Source organism: Marmota monax, unplaced genomic scaffold (assembly GCF_021218885.2).
Source record: "Marmota monax isolate L192 unplaced genomic scaffold, Marmota_monax_Labrador192_F-V1.1 WCK01_AAM20220418_F8-fsc00029, whole genome shotgun sequence".
Lineage (NCBI taxonomy): Eukaryota > Metazoa > Chordata > Mammalia > Rodentia > Sciuridae > Marmota > Marmota monax.
In genome coordinates this window covers 13,933,362-13,954,673 of record NW_026693024.1, presented here as the reverse complement: position 1 = coordinate 13,954,673, position 21,312 = coordinate 13,933,362, and the positions used below count along the sequence as shown (strand labels likewise).

Sequence of the window (21,312 nt, the reverse complement as noted above, 5' to 3'; positions counted from 1 at the left end):
GGCGGAAAGAAGTACATATGTAGTCTATGCTAAAATACTTAATTTAATTTTCATGAAATACTATTAGGTCCAATGTGTTCAGAGTCTGAAATCTCAAAAAACTTGTAATAGCATGAAGAGTTCTTCGGCAACTTGGGCTGTTTTGCATATTGGATTAATTGTGCTGGTAAATATTAAGTCTTTGATTATTTGAACTGATGGGAGCAGAAATTAAATATCATTTCAGAAACCTTATTTGTTCCTGAATTGTTAAGATTATCATTTGAATATCTTTTTTGATTTTTTTTTTTTTCTTTCTGTTTCACATGCAGGTCATGGTAAAACCCCAAAAGATGCAGCATCAGTTAGAGCCACGCATCCAATACCAGCAGCCTGTGGAATTTATTATTTTGAAGTAAAAATTGTCAGTAAGGGAAGAGATGGGTAAGTAAATTTTAGTGGGAAAAATAATTTGCTATTCTTTCTTTCTTTTAAATAAATAATCCAAATCAGATAAGGGTGAAGTGGTATCTCTTTTTTGACAGACTTTTATTTTATTTATCTATATATGGTGCTGAGAGTCGAACCCAGTGCCTCACACATGCCGGGCAAGTGCACTTCCCCTGAGCCCCAGCCCCTAATTTGCTATTCTTGGGTAATTATTTTTGTTTTGATCTATAGTGTTTATGATGTAATTGGAAGGAAAGTTGTAATCTTGGGAAATTTCGGTACTTGGACAAGTGGAATCTGAATATTTCAGTGTAGCAGATTTGATCTATTTCTGCTTAAATACTAGTTGAAACCAAAGCTTGAGTTTGTGGTTTTAAACGAGTTTTTCTGGTAGGTTTGTTATTAAAATGGAGAAGATGGGTTTAAACAATAGAGGGACAATAACACTATTCTTTTTTATTTTTAATATTCTTTTAGTTGTAGATGTACTCGATACCTTTATTTTATTTATTTGTTTTTATGTGGTGCTGAGGATCGAACCTCACACATGCTAGGCAGGCGCTCTACCACTGAGCCATGATTCATCTTTATCACTTTTCTTACACTGCCTGTTTTCTGAATTCTGCTGAGAAGTTACATCTTCTAAAAGTGAGTTATAAAAGCCAGTAGGTGATTTGTAGGTATTTTACAGGGCAGGGGGCTTAGAATTTTATGTTTTGCTTGGGAAATGTGTTTTGCATGCTCTCGATTGAAAGATTATCCCCAGGGTTAGTATGTGGTTTAGAAGCTTATAAAGTAAGGACTGGGAGTGGGAGCTCACTGGTAGAGCACAGGCAAGAGGCTCTGGGTTTGATCCCTAGCACTGAAAAGGAAAGCTTCCCAATGAGAACTTCTTGGTAGATCCTTGAATCAACTTTTATCATTCATTGCTTTTTGACTTGAAATAGGTGATGTGTGTGTGCCAATGAGAAATTTACTTAGGGGGACTATTAAAAATATTTTGGGCCTTACTTTAAAAATTCCTAAGTTGGATTTTTTGGAAGTAGAGTTTTAGGCAAGATGAGCATTTTGAGAACACTCCATGAGGAATTTTAGTGCATATCCTTGACTAAGAACTAATTATCTACATTGGGCATGGTGGTGCATGCCTATTATCCTGGAGGTGCATTCCTGTTATTCTGGAGGCCAAGGCAGGAGGGCCCCAAGTTCAAGGCCTCAGCAACTTAAGCAAGACCATCTCAAAATAAAACACACACACACACACACACACACACACAAAACTGGGGTATGTAGCTCAGTGGGTTCAGTCTGTAGTACCACCAAAAAAAAAAAAGTCATCTGATCATTTGGAGCTATTAGACCCATCCTCCATCCTGTACTAACTTCGTTGTGGTATAGAGTCATTTTTCAGCAACCAAGATAAAGCTTTTGGGTTTTGTGGGTAAGTTGATGTGTATTTGAAGCCAGTCATTAACTAATCTCTCTTAGTAATACTGCTGTGTCTGACAAATTAGGGTGTATCCAATATATGGTTCTTACTTTATTTGCTCAATATTCTCAGTGTCAACAGTATGAAAGGTAAAAGTGAAACCTTGGACTACAATGCTAGCTTTTTATTTATCTGCCTAAATTTTTCCAGAATGTTCAAATCAAAGCTAAAATCGGAGATGCTAAGGAAAATGGTTGAGAGAGGTCCCAGATTAAAATAGGTCCATGTTTGTAACCATTTCTAGCTTTACAGCTGTATCCTGAGTAAGCCAGTTCTTTCTGTACTTCAAATTGTATCAGCTCTGTAATGCTGGAGTTGCTCAGGATGATTCCTAGGTTTCTCTTTACTTTCACTGTACTTAACACTGTCTTTGCATGATGTCGACCTTGTATTGTCGGCTGCAAATACCCTCATGAGTCTCAAGTCTAATGCTACATCTCAGATTATTTTCTTGAGCTCCAGACAAGTACATCTACCCAGATGTTTCCATTTGAATGTCCCATAGGTACTTAAATTTAGCTTGTTAAAATCTTTTTCTTAAATCAAGTTAGTGGTTTCACTGTTGCTAAAAACTTGAGAATTTCTACCTTTACTATTTCTGATCATTTTCACTGCCTGTCCTGTAGTCAGGTCTTGGTAATTTATCTTCTGAATAACTGAGGTGATTGGTTATTGGCTGTCCCAGTTGCTTCCTGTTTATAACTGTTGTCAGTGTTCTAATACAGAAATAAGCAAGGCATGGTGTTGCATACCTGTAATCCCAGAGGCTCAGGAGGCAGGAGGATCACAAGTTCAAGGCCGTCTTCATCAATTTAGCAAGGTCCTATCCAACTGAGATCCTGTCTCAAAAACAAAAATGGCTGGGGATGTTAATGAGTTATAAAGCACTCTTGGGTTCAATCCCCACTACCAACAGAAAAACAGAAAAACAAATTGACTGGGGATTGAACCCAGGGCTTTTTGAATTTGAGGCAAGTACTTTGACGCTGAGCTACTTCTCAGCCCTCTCTGTCTCTTTTTTGAGATTATTTGTAATATCTGTGATTTTAATGCTAAAATCTGAAATTTCTTAGTGTTTTTTTTTTAAAGATGTGAATAGCTACCGCATAATTTTTCAGTCTTATCTTTTTTGTAACTAACCAGCATCCCGCAACCTCCCTTTTTCTTTATTTTAAAAATTAGATGTATTTTAGTTTTGGTGTGCATTTTTTTTTAAACAAATATGTACTGTCCTGTAACCACCACCACAGTTAATATGTAGAGCAGTTCCATCACCCTTTGTACAGAGTGATTGGTGTTCTGTTTCTATACTTTAGCCATTTCTAGAATGGCATATAAATGGTGTCATACAGTATTTAGCCTTTTAATTCAGGCAGTTGTCCCTTAGAACAGTCTTTATTACTGATTGTGTGGATGAGTGAGTCAGTTTGCTTATATAATCCCTAATTGAAGAACAGTTTTTGGCAATTATAAATATAGCCACTGTCAATGTGTATGTAGGGGTTTTTGTAGAAACATACATTTTCACTTCACTTGGGTGAAATGAAGCTAGGAATGAGATTGCTACATCATAGTTAATTGTATTTTTAACTTTATAAGAAACTGAAATAGTTTTGTAATGCATTTCCATGAGAAATGTTTGACAGTTCCTGTTGCTTTGCCTTCTTAACAGCACTTAGTATTGTCAGGTTTTTTTTTTTTTTTTTGTTGTTGTTCTGTTTTTATTTTTAAGCTGTCATATAAATACCTAGTGATTTCTTTTTGTGGTTACTATGGTTTTAATTTAGTTCCCTAATGATTAATAAGGTTGAAGAATCCCTAATTCTCACTTGCCCTTCACCTATAAGGTACTGCTTACATTCTTTGATTGCATATGGTGGCTCATATTTCTAGTTCTGTGTGAGTGCGCTTTCTTTCCTCTTTGTGTTCACCTTGTCTTGCCCTTGTTCCGTTGGCCAGGTTAGTCACAAAGTTTTACACTAGTTTTCAAGCTCTAGTGTACAGTACCTTTTTGTGGCACTTTGCCTTTCCCAAAATAATAGTTTCTTTTCTATGCCTCCTGTACAGTTTGGGCAGACTGATCATAATATTTATACTGTTTTAATTGTCTGATGATACATCAAGGGTAGGGACTATTTTACATGTCTGTAACTTCACTTATTATAGCTAGCATTCAGTTGAATTAAAAAATTTATAAGGAGGATTACCTATTGTATTCCTCAGAAAACTTATTTCTTTGGTCAGATTCCACTTATCTGTCTTGTTAATTTGTTGACTATAGTTCTAAGCCAGACCAATTGGGTTTGAAAGGGAAGAACAATTATTATTATTATTATTTTTTTAAAGCAACTCTCATTACTAATTTTGGCCAATTAGTGTCTTTCTGTCAAAGTACTTACCCTGCCCCTTTGGTATTGGGGATTGAATCCAGAGGCATTTTACCACTGAACTTCATCCCTAGCTCCAAGAAGAGTCTTTCTGGAGACATATTGAAGTATATCAAACGATTTAAATATTGCTTCCTAAAATCCCAATATCTTTATAAAGAATGTACCAGAAAGAACAGCCATTAATCACTTTTTGTTTACAATGATGTATGTTCATCTGAAAGTTTTTTTTTTTTACTTAATTTAAAATTGAATTTTTTAAAAAACATTGTATTTATCCAAGATTAGCACAGGTATATAAATATTTGAATCCAATATCTCAGTTTTTTAGGAAATTGTTATTGACAACAGGTTTTCCCATGAAATAGCAGGCGTTGAGTATGAACTGCCTCTTTCAGCACAGTGAAAGAAAACAGAAGGGGCTGATATTACTGTATTATGTGCTTGAAAAGACTTGATTTATTCTGCCATATGCATTATTTCTAGTTCTGCTGTGGAAAATTAGGAACATGACTGTGATGACTGTTACTTGTATTTATTTGTTTCCTAGAAAATAAAGCTTACAGGAAGTTTGTTTTATTGGGTGAAAGAATACACTGAATATAATTTGTGTTTATTCAACAAAATAAGCTTAATTTAATAGGGTAGAATAGCCTGTCAAAATTTTGTAACTAATTTAAAAGTAAGTTTCTAATGCATTTCACAACAAAAAATTAAATTGACTTCATGACTTTTTTAGGAGATACGTTTAAAGGGTATACATCTACTTTGTGTTCTTACTGGTGATCAGTGTTCTCACTAGTGATTGCTGGTAAAATGAATTTCCAAAAAAGTTTGTGTCAACTTTCATTAAACTTTTAAAATTATACAACTAATAGAGGCAGTGGAGATGCTTTCAATTCTACATGTAATTTATTAAAAATTTTTATTTGAAAATTTTTACAACTATTTATTCTGAGTGATATTTTTAGTTCTTTAAACAATACTGATGTCATTCTTTGACAGTGATTCAGGAAGAGCTGGTGTGTAATTCTCTCTGTTCTGTTCTTAAATTCTTCTGCTGATAATGATATGCTCCTTTTCATAATGTTCCTTCTATGTTTGCTGACTTTCTAGATTATTTTTTGGGAGGAGTAGAAAAGAAGTAAAGACATTGCTTCCTAGCTAGCTTTAAAAAGCTCTAAAAAACTTTTATTGTTAGCAATAAGCAGCAAATGGAAGCTCACAGATGATCTTTATTCTAAGTAAGCAGTATATTTGTTAATTTAACAAATATTTGTTAAACATATTGCATTGTCAGCAGCTAAGTAAGTATAAGAAAGATTTCATTCATGTCTGTTTTAGGACAGAGTAAAATGTCAGAGGATCTGACATTTAGTAGAAACTCAGCAAATGCGTTGACTAATATCAAACGTAGCACTTACTTGTAAGGTACCGTGGTGCTGGGCAGGGAGCAGACAGCCTCATAACTTTAGATTAAGACATCACATGCTGAATGCTATAAGATTGAGCTCATGAACGAGAGAACCGAGAAGAGTTCTGGCTCAAGGTAGCAGATTTGTGAAGGAAGTAGTATTGGATAGACCTTATAGAATAAGAATTTAAGAGACTCCATTGTGGAAAAATAGTGATGAAATAGTGGCTGGAATAGTCTCAGGTGAAGAGTGGGTGGCACTGTATGGCCTTGGGAGAGGTATGTAGTTCAGTGTTACTGAGGGGGATTATAATGGGTTACAGAAGTAAAAATTGAATTGCAATTAGATATTAGAGAGCATTGATTGTAGTTCTAGGGGGGAACACTCAGAGTAGGAGGGAGGCTTCCATTTTGAGGGAAGAAGTGAGGATGTGTGAGTTAGATAGTACTGAGTGGGAATTAGGGAAAGGATATGGAATGCCCTGGCAGCCTGTAGGGTGGCTAAAGGTTGGAGTTAGGTAGGAAACTGTTGTTTAGGGATGGATTACGATAGAGATTTAAAACAAAATAGGGCTGGGGACCTAACTCAGTGGTAGAACACTTGGCCTACCAGCATTCCTGAAGCCCTGGGTTTGATCCCCAGTACAATGCACAAAGAGAGAGAGAGAGAGGAGGGGAAAAAAGGGGAAGTTTCATTTGTTGATGTGCCAGATACTGTGGTAAGAATTTAGGATGATAGAAACATAAAGTCCCTATCTTCAGAAGTTTGCAGATAAGAAGGGAAGTGAAAATGTAAGTAAACAATGAAATCCAGTTTCAGATATGTAGTAATAGACATATGAACAAACTAGGGAAGAATTAAGGGCGAAGCACCAAGTAACTCTCAGAAGATGGAATGGTGTTGAGGGAAGGCTTTCACTGAGAGCTATGTGAAGTGACACCAGAGGACTAGTTAAACCCAGGCCTCTGGTTTTCCTGTTCTTTGTCACCGTTTTTTCCTCCTTAGGCTTATTTGTTTCTTGGGTATCCTGCCTGAGATAGTATGCGCTTTTAACGTAAATACCTGTTTTGGAACCTACATAGCTACTATTGTTGAAATATAATGCAGATTTCAGACTTGGCACTACCACTCACTAGTTCCGCAATTTTGTGCTTTTCAGCAAACTTTCAGTCTCACATGTTAAAAAAAAGGAAATACTAGTACCAACCTCGTGGAACTAAATTAAATAAATCATTAATAATTAAATATTTTATTAGAGTCCCTGGTGCAGATCAGACTCAGGCTATCATTGCTGCCGTTGCTGCAAGCACAGCACAGAGCCTGTGGAGAGCCAGACAATAGTCTAGAGAGGTCCATGAGGGATATTTCATGCTAATGAGCATTACTTTTTATCCTTCAGCTGCTGGTTCTAAGCCAGGGAATAATATAGTTGGATTTGCATTTTCTGAGGATAATATGGAAATAAATGGAGAATTAGGCCAAGAAGACCAGATAGTTTACTGTAATTATAAATTGATGGTTTAATCTGTGTAGTGGGTTAGTGAGGCTGTTAACTGCAGTCACACACATCATTTAATGACCGGAATATGTTCTTAGAAGTGTGTTGTTAGGTAACTTGGTCATTGTGTGAACATCACAGAGTACTTGGACAAACCAAGTTGGCTGTGGCCTCATTCAGTGACATGTATTTGTGGTGTTTGTTGTTGATCAACACATTGTTATAAGGTGCTTTACTGTATTTAGGATTTTAAACCCTGCAAAGCTTGATTAGGAAGTGGGAGTGGCAGAAGTGGCTGATAATAGAGCTATGATGACATCCAGGTTTCTGGCTTAGATGATTTATGGTGATGTGATATGAATAAACAAAATAGAAAATGCTGGAGGGAAGTGGATCTTTTAAAGTTGATGATGAGAACAATGTCTGAAGTGCTGTGGAATATCCAGATGGTTGATAATGAGGCTATGACTTAGAGAGAGAGAGAGAAAGCTCCAGGAGTGGGATTAGGAGAGACCAGAGCTGAAGGTAGATTGGAGCGATGAGAATTTACATTGATAGGAACACCTGAGAATGTACCATTAAAAAAAGAATAGGCCTAGATGGACATCTGAAGCACCACCTTTAAAGGTTATCCAGGAGGGAATCTAGCTAAGGATCTGAAGAGGAGTGGGTGGAGAGTTAGAAGGCAGGTCCTAGTGAGTACAGTGTACCCAAAGCTAAGGAGGTCAGTTTAGAATGACTGCCAGGTGTCTGCTTGTTTGTAGTTTAGGAAGTTGTTAGTTCTTGTGAGGGCAGTTTCCTTAAACCTAGGACGCAAGCAGGTACAAGTTAGGTTCAAGTTAGAGGTAAGGGATGGAGATAATCTGCCAGTGGACTGAGTAGCTGTGTTGCTATTGAGGGAAATAATTACAATTCATTTGCTAATTTGAAGATTTGAAAATTACAGGAAAAAATGTGAAGAAGAAAACTGTCTATAATTTGGTATAATTAATCACTAACATATCTACTTGTTTTCTTCCAGTTTTTATATATGCACTTATATTTTAAGTGGTTATATTCTTATAGGTTTTTGCACCTTGTGTTTAGTATTGTTTTATTTATATGTACTTATTACTGTATATTTCTTGCATAGTTAAAGCGTTTTCCTATGAGATTAAAAGCTCTGAGTATCTCTTGTGTTTTGGCTATGGCACATCCATTGCTATTGTTCTATTGTTGATTATTTAGGTTGTTTCTAACTCTTTCACTATTCTCAATAATTCTTATTCAGGGGCTAGGGTTATGGCTCAGTGCCAGAACATATCCATAGCATATGTGAGGAACTGGGTTCAATCCTTAGCACCATAGTAAAAACAAGCCAACAAACAAATAAGTAAATAAAATAAAGGCATGCTGTCCATCTACAACTACAAAACTTTTTAAAAAATAATTCTTATTCATGAAATCAGTTTCTTTTTCCATAATAAAGAATCCTCAAAGTTGAATTTTTTGGTTCAAGAGAAAGAGTATGCATGTTTTTAAGGTTCATGATAAACGTGGCCAAATTACTCTTGAGGAAAATTATTTCAATTTACATTTAGGAGGGATAGGCCTTGTCATATTTACAAGCTGAGGAGATGAAATCAGTAGTGAGTTCAAGGGAAGACAGGAACCAAGTGAGCCTAGTTCCTTTGCTGAGGGGGTGGGGCATGAGGATTAAAGGGTAAATTGGGAATTTGGAATTCATTATGAAGTTGTTTGGAGCCTAAGTATCATCACTTTTGGAAGCTTGTCTTGACACCTTTTACCTTCAAACCTAGGTAGGTTCTTAAGTTATTGCTACTTTCATAAATGTGTTGTGTTTCTCTTTGTACCGTTTAATCATATTCATAATTATTTGTTTTAAGATCTGTTTTCCCTGTCAGCTCTAGGAGAGCACAGACTTGTCTTTTTTACATTTTTATTTATGTTGTCCCGTACATAGTTACTTAGTAAATGTTCATGGACCAAAGAAGTAAAAATATTGAGGAATCACGAGACTTAAGGCCAAGAATTTGTTGTGGCAGTAGTTTTAAATACGTAATGTTGTTTTTGTCCAGCCTCCTCAGCTGGTTAGAGAGAAAAGTTGAATGGAATGGTTGATGCCGAATGGGAAATTATGGATTAGGTAAATGGAGAAGCAGTAAGAGTAGTTGAGGTTACTGTAAAGAGTATCTAAATGGACTGTCCCAGTGCAGGCTGGGTAAGGAGGGAAACTGGCTCAGCCGAGAGCTGATAGATAAAATGGAGAGACTCACATGTCGCTGTGTTCAGTAAGGCTCATTGAGACGCAGAGGGATTTGTCAGGGGGAGTTGCTGAAAATGCCAGGCGTAGGACATAGCAGTTAGAAATGATTTAAGAGAAGCAGAGCTTTAATGAGGGAGCATCTTTTATCCATTTCGCTCACTAGCGTGTGTAGAATGATGCTGGACACAAAATAGGTGCTGGATGATAAATAAGTTAACTGAGTAGAGGTGGGGAGGAATAAGGCCTGGATTATTTTAAGGTTTTTTTTGGGGGGGGCAGTTAAAAGGTAATGCATTCTTAATGGAAAGGGGGAAATCAAATTCTTTGAGAGAGAAAACCATAAAATGTTTTTTTTTTTAATATTTATTTTTTGGTTGGACACAATATCTTTATTTATTTATGTGGTGCTGAGGATCGAACCCAGGGCCTCTAATGTGCTAGGCGAGCGCTGAGCCACAACCCCAGCCCCATAAAATGTTTCTTAAAGCATCTACAATCCTACCCATCAGACTAACTGTAGTTTACATTTTTGGGATATATTCTTTCAGCTTGTTTTTCTCTGTTCAGACTAATTTTAACATTAGTCCAAGAAAGATTGGTTTAATATATATTTGAATCATGTAAGAGAGATTTTAAGACTGTTACTTCATGTTACCATCTCTTATACCTTCATGTTAGTATGATTTTAATTACATGCTCAGAGATAATCCACTTTCAATAATGTCTTGAAGACATCCATAATCTTTCAGTGTAACTTTAAGGTTGTGTAACTTTGTCATAATGAATATGTTACTTGAGTGTTGTCATATGAACATGTTATTAAATTGCATTTAGTTTTAAGAAGTACAAAAACAGTTTGTAATTAGTCTGTTTATATTGATCTCAGATACACTATTTGCTTGTTGTTGAACTCACTTAGGTGAAAGTAAATGTTCCATAATAAGGGGGAATGGTCTATTGGTACTAGATGTTTTGACTTTTCATGGATGATTTGGAAGTCTGGGTAGGTTTTTCTAGAGGGGTGGTTGAAATGTTTTAAGTGATTGCAAAATAGTAATTGTGGCTGGTGGAAGAACTGACTGTTACCAGTTGAGCTTCATCCCAGTGGTTGGTTGGGCCCTCCCTCCCTCCCTCCGGGATTTGGGTAGTACAGAATCTAAGCAATTTTTCTCCTGGACATTTTCAGACACTCAAAGAGTTAATACAGTGAGTACCTATGCTACCTGCCTCCTAGATTTTAGATTTTTGCCTTTTTTTTTTTTTTTTAATGGGTACTGGGTGCTTTGCCACCTCCCTGGCCCTTTTTAATATTTTGAGAACAGGGTCTCACTATGTTGCTGAGGGCCTTGCTAATAAGTTGCTGAGGCTGGCCTTGAACTTGGAATCCTCCTGCTTTCGGCTCCCAGATTGCTGGGATTACCAATGTAGGCCACCATGCCTGGCAGGATTTTGCTTTGTCTTATCATAAATCTATTTATTTATCAACTCCTTGTTTTTTTAAATGAATTTCGAAGTAAAGTGCAGTTTTCCAAGTCAGTTACTTAAGTTCTCTGATATTTACATTTATATCTTCTTTTTATTATTCTGAAAACTTCATTTATAATGATATTAACAAATACTATTTTATCCTACAATATATCTGCACATTTCTAAAAGTATTAGTATTAATATTGATTGGCTTTGTTTTTGTCTTCTTTTGATTCTTAGACTATATCTTATTAGGGATAAATAGTGAAAATACTGTTTTTTTTTTGTACTAAGGATTGAATCCAGGCCGCTTAATCACTGATCCACATCCCCAGCCCCCCCCCCCCCTTTTAAACAATTTTTTGTAGTTGTAGATGGACAGAATACCTTTATTTTATTTGTGTGTGGTGCTAAGGATCGAACCCACAATAGGCAAGTGCTCTGCCACTGAGCTACAGCTCCAGCCCCCTCAGCCTTTTTTATTTTTATTTTATTTAGAGACAGGGGCTCACTAAGTTGCTTAGGGCCTTGCTAAGTTGGTGAGGCTGGCCATTCTCCTGCCTCAGCCTTTCCAGCTGCTGGGATAACAGGCGTATGCCACTGTGCCTGGTGAAAATAGTATGTTTTTAAAGCCCTTTGATAAATGCTATTTTTTTTCCTCTGTTTCTGCCACTAACTTTAAAAAAAAATTTTTCATAACCTTTATTTTATTTTTTATTTATTCTTTTTTAGAGAGAGAGAATTTTTTTAATATTTATTTTTTTAGTTTTTGGTGGACACAACATCTTTATTTTATTTTTATGTGGTGCTAAGGGTCAAACCCAGTGCTCATATGCTAGGCAAGTGCTTTGCCACTGAGCTACAGTCCCAGCCATCTACCACTAACCTTTTATGTATTTGTTAGTTACATATGTTCAAATTTATCTTTCATTTTTAGGGATTGCTCTTCTTTGGGGTTTTATTTAATTACATAAAGAATTTAGATTGTTTCAGAATTCAAACTGTGTAAGAAGGCACTTCACAGAACATTCAGTTTTCTTTTTGTCTTCTTCAGGTACCCTTGTTTTGGGTGGCGGCGGGGTACCAGTGATTGAACTCAGGGACACTTGACCACTGACACATCCCCTATTTATTTAGAGACAGGGTCTCACTGAGTTGCTTAGCACCTCGCTTTTGCTGAGGCTGGCTTTGAACTGCCTCAGCCTCCCAAGCCACTGGGATTTGTATGCGCACCACTGTGCCTGACTCAGGTATCTGTTTTTATTCTTGGTTTGGTCTTCCATTATGTTTTGAAAATGTAAGCAATTGTACCTTAGAAACCCCTGAACAGATCTCAAGTAACTGTTGACAATAGTTGCTTCTAGGTAGGGGGACATAGATAGGGGTATGAGTAAAAGGAAACTTTAAAACTAGGCATGTTGGTTTATGCCTGTAATCCTAGTAGTTTGGGAGACTGAGGCAGGAGGATCAAAAGTTCAAGGACAGCCTTAGCAATTTAGGAAGGCCCTAAGCAACTGAGATCATGTCTTAAAATAAAAAATGAAAAGTGCTGGGGATGTGGTTCAGTGGTTGAAATCAGTCTTTGATTCAATCCTGGGTATGTATGCATGCACGTATGAATAAATAAATAAACAAATTTTGTTGCTTTTTTCTTTTATGATGAAATGGATTTTTTTTGAGGGTTAGCATATTTTTAGAGAGTTGCCTTTTTAGTAATACCTATTGTCCCCTTTTTAAGATACTCTTTTTGTGAACAGTAATAAAATTAATTAGTAACCTCTTTTGTATTCTCTTCCCCTCGTTGCTATTTTTTTTATATTTAGAAATATTGATTTACATGCTGTAAGACTGACTTTCTTATATAGTTCTGTGAGTTTTTCCAAATATATAAGGTAACATAACCACCAGCAGAATCAAGATAGAGAAGAGTGTCCTCAGCTCTTCCTGTTCCAGCTTGACATGCCTTTAATCAAGCTCTCCTTCCTCCCCAGCTCTGGCAATCACTGATCCCTTTTCTCTCCCTATTGTTTGGTTGTTTGAAACCAGAATGTTGTGAAGCTGTAGCCTTCTGAATTCCAGCTTTTGCTCCCCCCCGCTCTTGGCATGATGCATTCTACATTCACCCGGTAGTGGAGGTATTGGTAGGTTATTTCTCTCTTTTGCACCATTTTGTTGTTTTTTATTTCTTTAATAAGAGCCCATAATATTTGTATATACTATTCTTTATCTTTTTTTAATATTTATTTTTTAAAAGTAGTTGGTCACAATACTTTTGTTTATTTTTATGTGGTGCTGAGGATCGAACCCAGGGCCTCACACATGCTAGATGAGCGTTCTACCCCTGAGCCACAACCCCAGCCCTTCTTTATCTTTTAATCCTCATCATTTCATGTTTGTTCTAAGTTAAATATGTTCGTTAGTCATCATCAGACCTCTTTTGGGGTCTTTTTGTCTGAAGTTCATACTTTACTAGAGAGCTCAGGAGGAACTCATAGGAACAACTTTCCTTTAAGTTTTTTCTGGTTCACACTATTTGTCTGTGACTCAGTATATTTGAAGATTTGATTGGATGCAAATTCCTTGACCCGACATTTTCTTATGTGATCCACAGACTTGGCTAAACTATTACTGCCAAAGTCTTATGCTGCTTTCCCACCTTACTTGAAAGTTGTATTGTTCCGGTCAGTGCCACAGTGATTTTTATCTTTCTTTAAAGAAGCAGTATTCGAATACACCTTGGCATTGACTTTCAGGTAGGGCCTTAAATACCCACAATATGTGATAGTTTTTGACATTTGCACTGTTTGATTGCATTGATTTGTTTTGGGGGGACTTCAGTTATGAACGTGTGTTGGGTCTTCATTAACTACTATGTCATTTATTCAGAAAAGCCTTTTCTTCCTTTAGTATTTGCTTATTTAAAAAAAAATTTCTCCGTTCTTTCCCCACTTTTCCTGTGGGATCTGTTCACCTTTTTGTTCCCTTTGACCTGTTTCATTTCAGAATTTTTTCCCCTAATTCCTGTAAGATAACAAATAAAAATACTATTTCCTCACTAATTTACATTAAAAAAATTAGAGACTTTCTATGAAAAAGTCCATTGAAAAATTAAACAATAAAAACAAAAAACATTCAATCTATCCTTCTTCCCTTGGTCTGATAAGTAGTACCTATAACATTTGTAAAATTGAAACATGAAGCTCTCTTCATGAACTTATTTACATGATTTGGAATTTCTACATTCATTTAATTATGAATTTTGTAGGGAAATAACGAAAGATTTTAAGTATGGAATATGTCAGTAATTTTTATTATCCAAAATGTCATTTTATTAGAATTAAAAGTTTCTAATAATCATAGATATTATTACTTAAATTATTACGTAATTAAGTAATTTAGTATCTATAGGGTTAAAAAGTAAAATGTGTTGTTCTATACATGTAAGTTATTTTCCTTACCTTAGAATTAAACATTATTACAGACTATCTTAATAAGGCAGAAAATCAAGTTTTTTTGTTTTTTTTTTTTTAAGAAAGAGAGAGAGAGAGAGAGAGAATTTTTTTTTGATATTTATTTTTTAGTTTTTGGCGGACGCAACATCTTTGTTTGTATGTGGTGCTGAGGATCGAACCCGGGCCGCACGCATGCCAGGCGAGCGTGCTACCGCTTGAGCCACATCCCCAGCCCCAGAAAATCAAGTTTTGTTTGTTTTTTGTAATCAACTACAAATGAGATTTATTTTTTTCTATACTGGGAATTGAACCAGGGGTGCTTTACCACTGAACTACATCTCCAGCCCTTTTTAAAATCTTGTTTAATTGCTGAGGCTGGCTTCAAACTTGTGATCCTCCTCAGCCTTCTGAGTCACTGGGAACACACGTGTTTGCCACCATGTCTGGCCAAATAAGATTTTTTTTTTTCAATTTTTAAAAATTTGTTCTTTTTAGTTACATGTGACAGTAGAATGTTTTTTGACCTATACCCAGAGTATAACTTATTCTAATTAAGATCCCATTCTTGTGATTGTACATGATGTAGAGTTACACTGGTCATGTATTCACATGTGCACGTAGGAAAGTTCCGTCAGATTCATTCTACTATTTTTCCTACTCCCATCTCCCCTCCCTTCCTTTCATTACCCTTCATCTAATTCACTGAGCTTCTTCTACCAAATGAAAAAATTTTTTTGGCAAAGAATTGTTAGAGGTATTCTCAAACTAATATTCTGCCTTTTTCCTTAGAATTTTATTGTCTTACTGATAATTAAAAGGGAGGATAAATTTATAGATACTTAACACAGACTCATACAGCCCTTATTTTTTTGCTATAAGAGAAAGTCTGGGTGATTTATAAAGAACAGAGGTTCATTTGGCTCTCAGAATTGGGGCCCTATCAACTGGGCCTCTGATGAGGGTTCTCCAGGCTGCATCACATGGCCTATGACATTGTGCTGGGAGCGGGGCTGGAGGGAGAGAGGGCAGATAAACCAGGAGCCAGAGAAACCAGGGTGGGGCTCGGCTTCATGATTTATGACAAGCAACTGGTGAGAACTAACTCACGGCCTCATAAGAAATATTTTAATATCTTCCAAGAGTTACATCCTTAGTGACCTAACCGACTCACTAGGCACCATCTCTTAGAGCTTCTGTCACCTGTCATCATCACACTGGGGAGCAACTTCTAACCTATGAACGCTTGGGGGACAGACCACTTCCATAGCAGAGCAAAGGCCATCTCAGTAAATGTAGCCAGCACTTGATTTAAGTGTTGTGTATGTGTGAGAGATGAGGGCCGAATGGTACCACGGCAAGGCTAGTGTCCAGTAGGTGATGATGGCTTCAGGGACAAGGAGAAGGAATGGGTAGGAAAGAAGCCGTGTGTAAGTAGCTGCTTTATTGTCAACGTAGAATTGGAGCAAAGTTTTTCTTTTTATCAGAGATGAGAAAGGAAAATGTTCAAGGTTTAGGATATATTAAGTGAAAATTGATCTGCCGTTTTCCTTTTTTTTTTAGAGAGAGAGAGAGAGAATTTTTTTAATATTTATTTTTAAGTTTTCGGTGGACACAACATAAAGATGTTTATTGTTATGTGGTGCTGAGGAATGAACCTAGCACCCCGTGCATGCCAGGAGAGCGCGCTACCGCTTGAGCCACATCCCCAGCCCTTGATCTGCCAGTTTTAAGGAGAATTTTTCTTTCTTTCCCTTTTTGGCGGGGTTAGGGTCTACTAGGGATTGAACCCAGGGATACTCTACCACAGAGCTATATCCCCAGACTTTCATGGTTTTGTTTTGGATAGATCTTAGTTGCTGAGGCTAGCCTCAAACTTGGGGTCCTCTTGCCTCAGCCTCCTGAGTGGCTGTAATTACTGAGTATGCACCACCTCATCTGGCAGGATTGATTACAAGTGAGGTCTTATATTTTTCATATTTCTTATTGTGTGTATGCGTTTTTTCGTTTGTTTTTTGAGTACCAGAGATTGAATCCAGTGGCCCTTAACCATGAGACACATACTTTTTTAAAAAGTATATTTTATTTAGAGACAGGGCCTCACTGAATTGCTTATGGCATTTCTAAGAAGTGCCTATTCCAACATTACTCATTTTTTTAATATTTATTTTTTAGTTGTAGTTGGACACAATACCTTTGTTTTTATTTAATTATTTTTATATGGTGCTGAGGATTGAACCCAGGGCCTCACATAGCTAGGCGAGCGCTCTACCGCTGGGCTCCAACCCCAGGCCCAACATGACTCATTTTTAAATTGGGGTATTTGGATATTTACTTTTTTTTTGGTACCAGGGATTGAACTCAGGGGCACTCAACCACTGAGCCACTTCCCCAGCTCTGTTTTGTGTTTTATTTAGAGACAGAGTCTCGCTGAGTTGCTCAGTGCCTTGCTGTTGCTGAGGTCGGCTTTGAACCCGCGATTCCTGTCTCAGCCTCCTCTGTTTTTGATAACACATAGTAGAATTCACCTTATTTTCTTTACGTGTTTCTGAGTTTTGACAGATGCAGAGTTCTGTAACCACCACCATCAAGATTCAGAACATTCCAGCCCTTCCCAGACTTTGTTTTGTGGCCCTTCATTAATCTTCCTTCCACTTCTTACTCCTGGCAGCCACTGAATCATTCTCCTTCTTTAAGAGATCTGCTTTTTCCATAAGGACATAAATAAAATCCTACTTTATGTAATGTGTATTTTTTTGAAATTAGCTTCTTTCACTTAGTATATTTGAGGTTAATTTGTGTTGATGCTTATACCAGTAGTTGACTACTTTTTATTACTGAGGACCCTTCCACTCTAAGGATGTGCCACAGTGTATTCATGTCTTCATGGTGGGAAGATTGTGGGTTGTTTCAGTTTATGTCCATCGTGAGCACAGTTGCTGTAAGCATTTGCAAGCTGGTTCCTCTGTGAAACTTTTTTTCTTAATGTTTTTAAGTATATTATATTTTAAGGATACAATTCCTTATTATGTATGCTAAATAGTTCTCTTCTAATTTGTTCTATGTGTTTGTTTCTGGTGTTTTTACTTCTCTAATTAATACGCTTGTTTTTTAGAACAGTTTTAGGTTTACAGAAAAATTAAGCAGATAGTACAGGGTTCCCATGTATCTCCCTTGACCACACAGTTTCCCCTCTTGACTTCTTGCATTTCGGTGGTATGATTCTTATAATTGGTGAACCAGGATGGCTATATTATGAACTAAAGTCCATAGGTATTTGAGGGCTGACTCTTTGTATTATACTATTCTCTGGGTTTTAGCAAATATATAATGTCAGCCACTTTACATGATCAGTAGAATAGTTTCACCATCTTAAGAACCCCGTGTGCTTTTCCTGTTTGTCCTTTTTCCCTCCACCTGCAAACTCGGGTTCTCACCGACTTGTTTTACTGCCCCCATCCTTTTGCCTTTTCTAGAGTGTCATATAATTGGAACCATGGTATGTCATCTTTTCAGGCAGACTTTTTTTTTTTTTGACATAGCAATATTCATCTAAGACCCAAGCATATCTTTTTATGGCTTGATAGCTCATTTCTTTTTATCATTAATATTCCATTTTATGAGCATACCCCACTTTATTTATCTACTCACATTTTTGGGGGGGCAGGATACCGGCATTGAACTCAGGAGCATTTGACCGCTGAGCCACATCCCCAGCCCTATTTTATGTTTTTTTTATTTAGAGACAGGATCTCACTGAGTGTCTTAGCTCCTCACCGTTTTGAGATGGCTTAGCTGCTGGGATTACAGGTTTTTGCCCCCAAGCACCTAGCATCATTTATCTACTCAAAATTTGAGGGACAGCTTAGTTTCAGTTTTTGTCTGTGAATAAAGCTGCCATAAATATTTGTGTGCAGGTTTTGTGAGGTTTTCAATTCATTTAAGTAAATACTGAGAAGCATGATTGCTGCATCGTATGTTAAGACTATGGTTAATTTTGTTAAGAATCAGTTTTATTCCAAAATGGCTGTACCATTTTTGCATTCCCATCAGCAGTGAATGAGAATCCCTGTTCTTTCACATCTTCACCAGTAATTGGTATGAAAGGTTTTTGCATTTTAGCCATTATAATAGGCTTATAAGTTGGTATCTTACGATTTTCATTTGCACTTCTCCTATAATGTATTGTTAAAACATTTTTTCATAGCTTAATTGCTGCTTGTTGATGTATCTGTTTGGCCCACTTTTTAGTTGACTTATCTGGTTTTTTTCTTTCTTTTTAAATATTATTTAGTTGTCAATGGACCTTTATTTTATTTATTTATATGTGGTGCTGAGAATTGAACCCAGTGCCTCACACGTGCTAGGCAAGTGCTCTACCACTGAGCTATAACCTCAGTCCTTATCTGTTTTCTTATTGTTGAATTTTTAAGAACTCTGTGTATTTTGGATATAGGTCCTTTATCAGATTGTTGTTTTGCCCATATTTTACTCCCCACTGTGTGGTTTGTCTGTCTGTTCTCTTAACAGTGTCTTTCAAAGATCAGAAGTTTTTAATTTTGATGAGGCCTACTTATCCATTTTTTTTTTTGTTCACAGTTTTTGTTTTTGCTTTTGTGTCTAAAATGTCATTACTAAATCCAGGGTCATCTATATTCTCTTCTGTGTTTCTAGATATTTTATAATTTGCATTTTACATTTAGGTCTTTGACCCATTTTGAGTTAATTTTTTTTTGAAGTCTGTATCTGGATATGCGTTTTGCAATAGAGTTCTAGCACCAATATCGAAAAGACTTTCTCTGCTGAATTGCTTTTGCTTATTTGTCCTAGGTTAGGTGACTATTTCTGTGATCAGTTTGTTGATATCCATAAAATAATTTGCTAAACTTGAATGGAATTATGTTGAATCTGTGGGTCAGTTTGGGAACAACTAATATATTGAATGTTTTCATAATCCATGAGTGTGAGTTATTTCCCCCATCTTCTCTTTTTTCATCGAAGTTTTATAGTTATTGTATGAATTTTGTATATATTATGTTGGATTTATGCCTGACTACTTCCTCCTCCTTGATACTAACGTAATTGGTATTGTGTTTTTAATTTCAAATTTCAGTTACTCATTGCTGGTATATAGGAAAGCATCTGACTTTTGTATATTAATTTGTATCCTGTGACCTTGTTATAATTGCTCATTAATTCCAAAAGGTTTTGTCCATTTTTTTTTAATTTCTAATATTTATTTTTTAGTTTTCGGCAGACACAACATCTTTGTTTGTATGTGGTGTTGAGGATCGAACCCGGGCCGCACGCATGCCAGGCGAGCGCGCTACCACTTGAGCCACATCCCCAGCCCAGTTTTGTGCATTTTTTGACAAAAGTTTTTGTCAATTTTTTTGGGGGGAATGTCTACATAGACAGATCTTTTCAGCTATAAGCAAAGACAGGTTTATTCTTAGTTCGTATATATATGAGAGAGCCATGCACTGTGGCCCGTGCCTGTAATTTCAGCGGCTCTGGAGGCTGAGACAGGAGGTTCCCAATTTTAAAGCCAGCCTCAGCAATGGTGAAGCATTAAGCAATTCAGTGAGACCCTGTCTCTAAATAAAATATAAAATAGGGCCAGGGATGTGACTCAGTGGTCAAGTGCTCAATTACTGGTTCAATTACTGGTTACCCCTCCCCCCAAAAATAAAAGTAATGAGAGGATGGGCATGGGGCACACTCATATAATCCCAGTAACTCTGGAGGCTGAGGCCAGGAGGATTGCAAGTTTGAACCCAACCCCAGCAATTTAGCAAGATCACATAGCTCAGTGGTAGAATGTCCCTGGGTTCACTCCTTTGTACAACTGGGTTGGATTGGCAGAAAGTAGTGAGAGGAGACATCTTTATTGCTGTTCCTGATCTTATTGGAAAAGCATCTATTTCTCTTCATTAATATATGATTCTAGGGCTGGGGTTGTACTTCAGTGGTAAAGTGCTTGCCTAGTACTTGTGATGTACTTGGTTTGATCCTCAGCACCACACAAAAAAATAAGTTATTGTGTCCATCTATAACTAAAAAAAATTTTTTAAAAAAATGATTCTAGCTGTAATTTTTTGGTAGATGTTCTTTATCAGGTTGATAAGTTCCCCTTCCTAGTTAACTGAGAATTTTGTTTTATCACGAGTGGATGTTGGCCCAGATACTTTTTCTGCAGCTAATGATATGGGCATGTGATTTTTCTTTAGTCTGATGATGTAATGGATTATAGTAATTGTTGTATATAGAGTTATTTGTGATATTCCTTCAATATTCTGATATCTGTGGGATTAATATTATAATGGTATATAATAATATATAATCACACAATGATATATAATAAAATTATTAATAACATTACTAATATTATTGATAGTAATATCTGATTTCTTTCTTCCTAGGCTTAATAATTTGTGTTTTTCTCTTTTATTTAACTTGCTTGGAGGTTCATCAGTTACATTGATCTTTTCAAAGTGCCAATTTTTAATTTGTTGAGTTTTTTTTCTATTTTCCTCTTTAGTTTCATTAATTTCTGCTCTAATATTTGAGAGCATGCTTTATATGTGTTCTGTTTCTTTTATATTTATTAAGATGTGTTTTAATGCTCAGGATGTAGTCTCTTTTGGTGAATATTTTTGTAAGCTTAAGAATAAGAGGGCGGGGGCTGTAGCTCAGTGGTTGAGCACTTGCGTAGCATGTGTGAGTCACTGTGTTCAATACTCAGCATCACATAAATAGAACAAAGGCATTCTGTCTATCTGCAACTACAAAAAAATTTTTTTTAAGAGGGAATAATATAAGAATACATATTCTGCTGGTATTGGATGAAGTTTTCTATAAATGTTGGTTGATGATGGCCCTCTTCAGTTGGACTATATTTTTGTTGATTTT

General features: G+C 36.4%; 1 protein-coding gene across 1 annotated transcript in view; it reads left to right on the top strand.

The window, feature by feature from the left end:
- Positions 1 to 21,312, top strand: part of Ranbp9 (RAN binding protein 9) — a 97,915-nt gene that overhangs the window by 14,591 nt on the left and 62,012 nt on the right. The window contains exon 2 of the mRNA XM_046453494.2: positions 312 to 423. Coding sequence (XP_046309450.1) covers positions 312 to 423 — 112 coding nt within the window. The remainder of the gene's footprint in view (positions 1 to 311; positions 424 to 21,312) is intronic.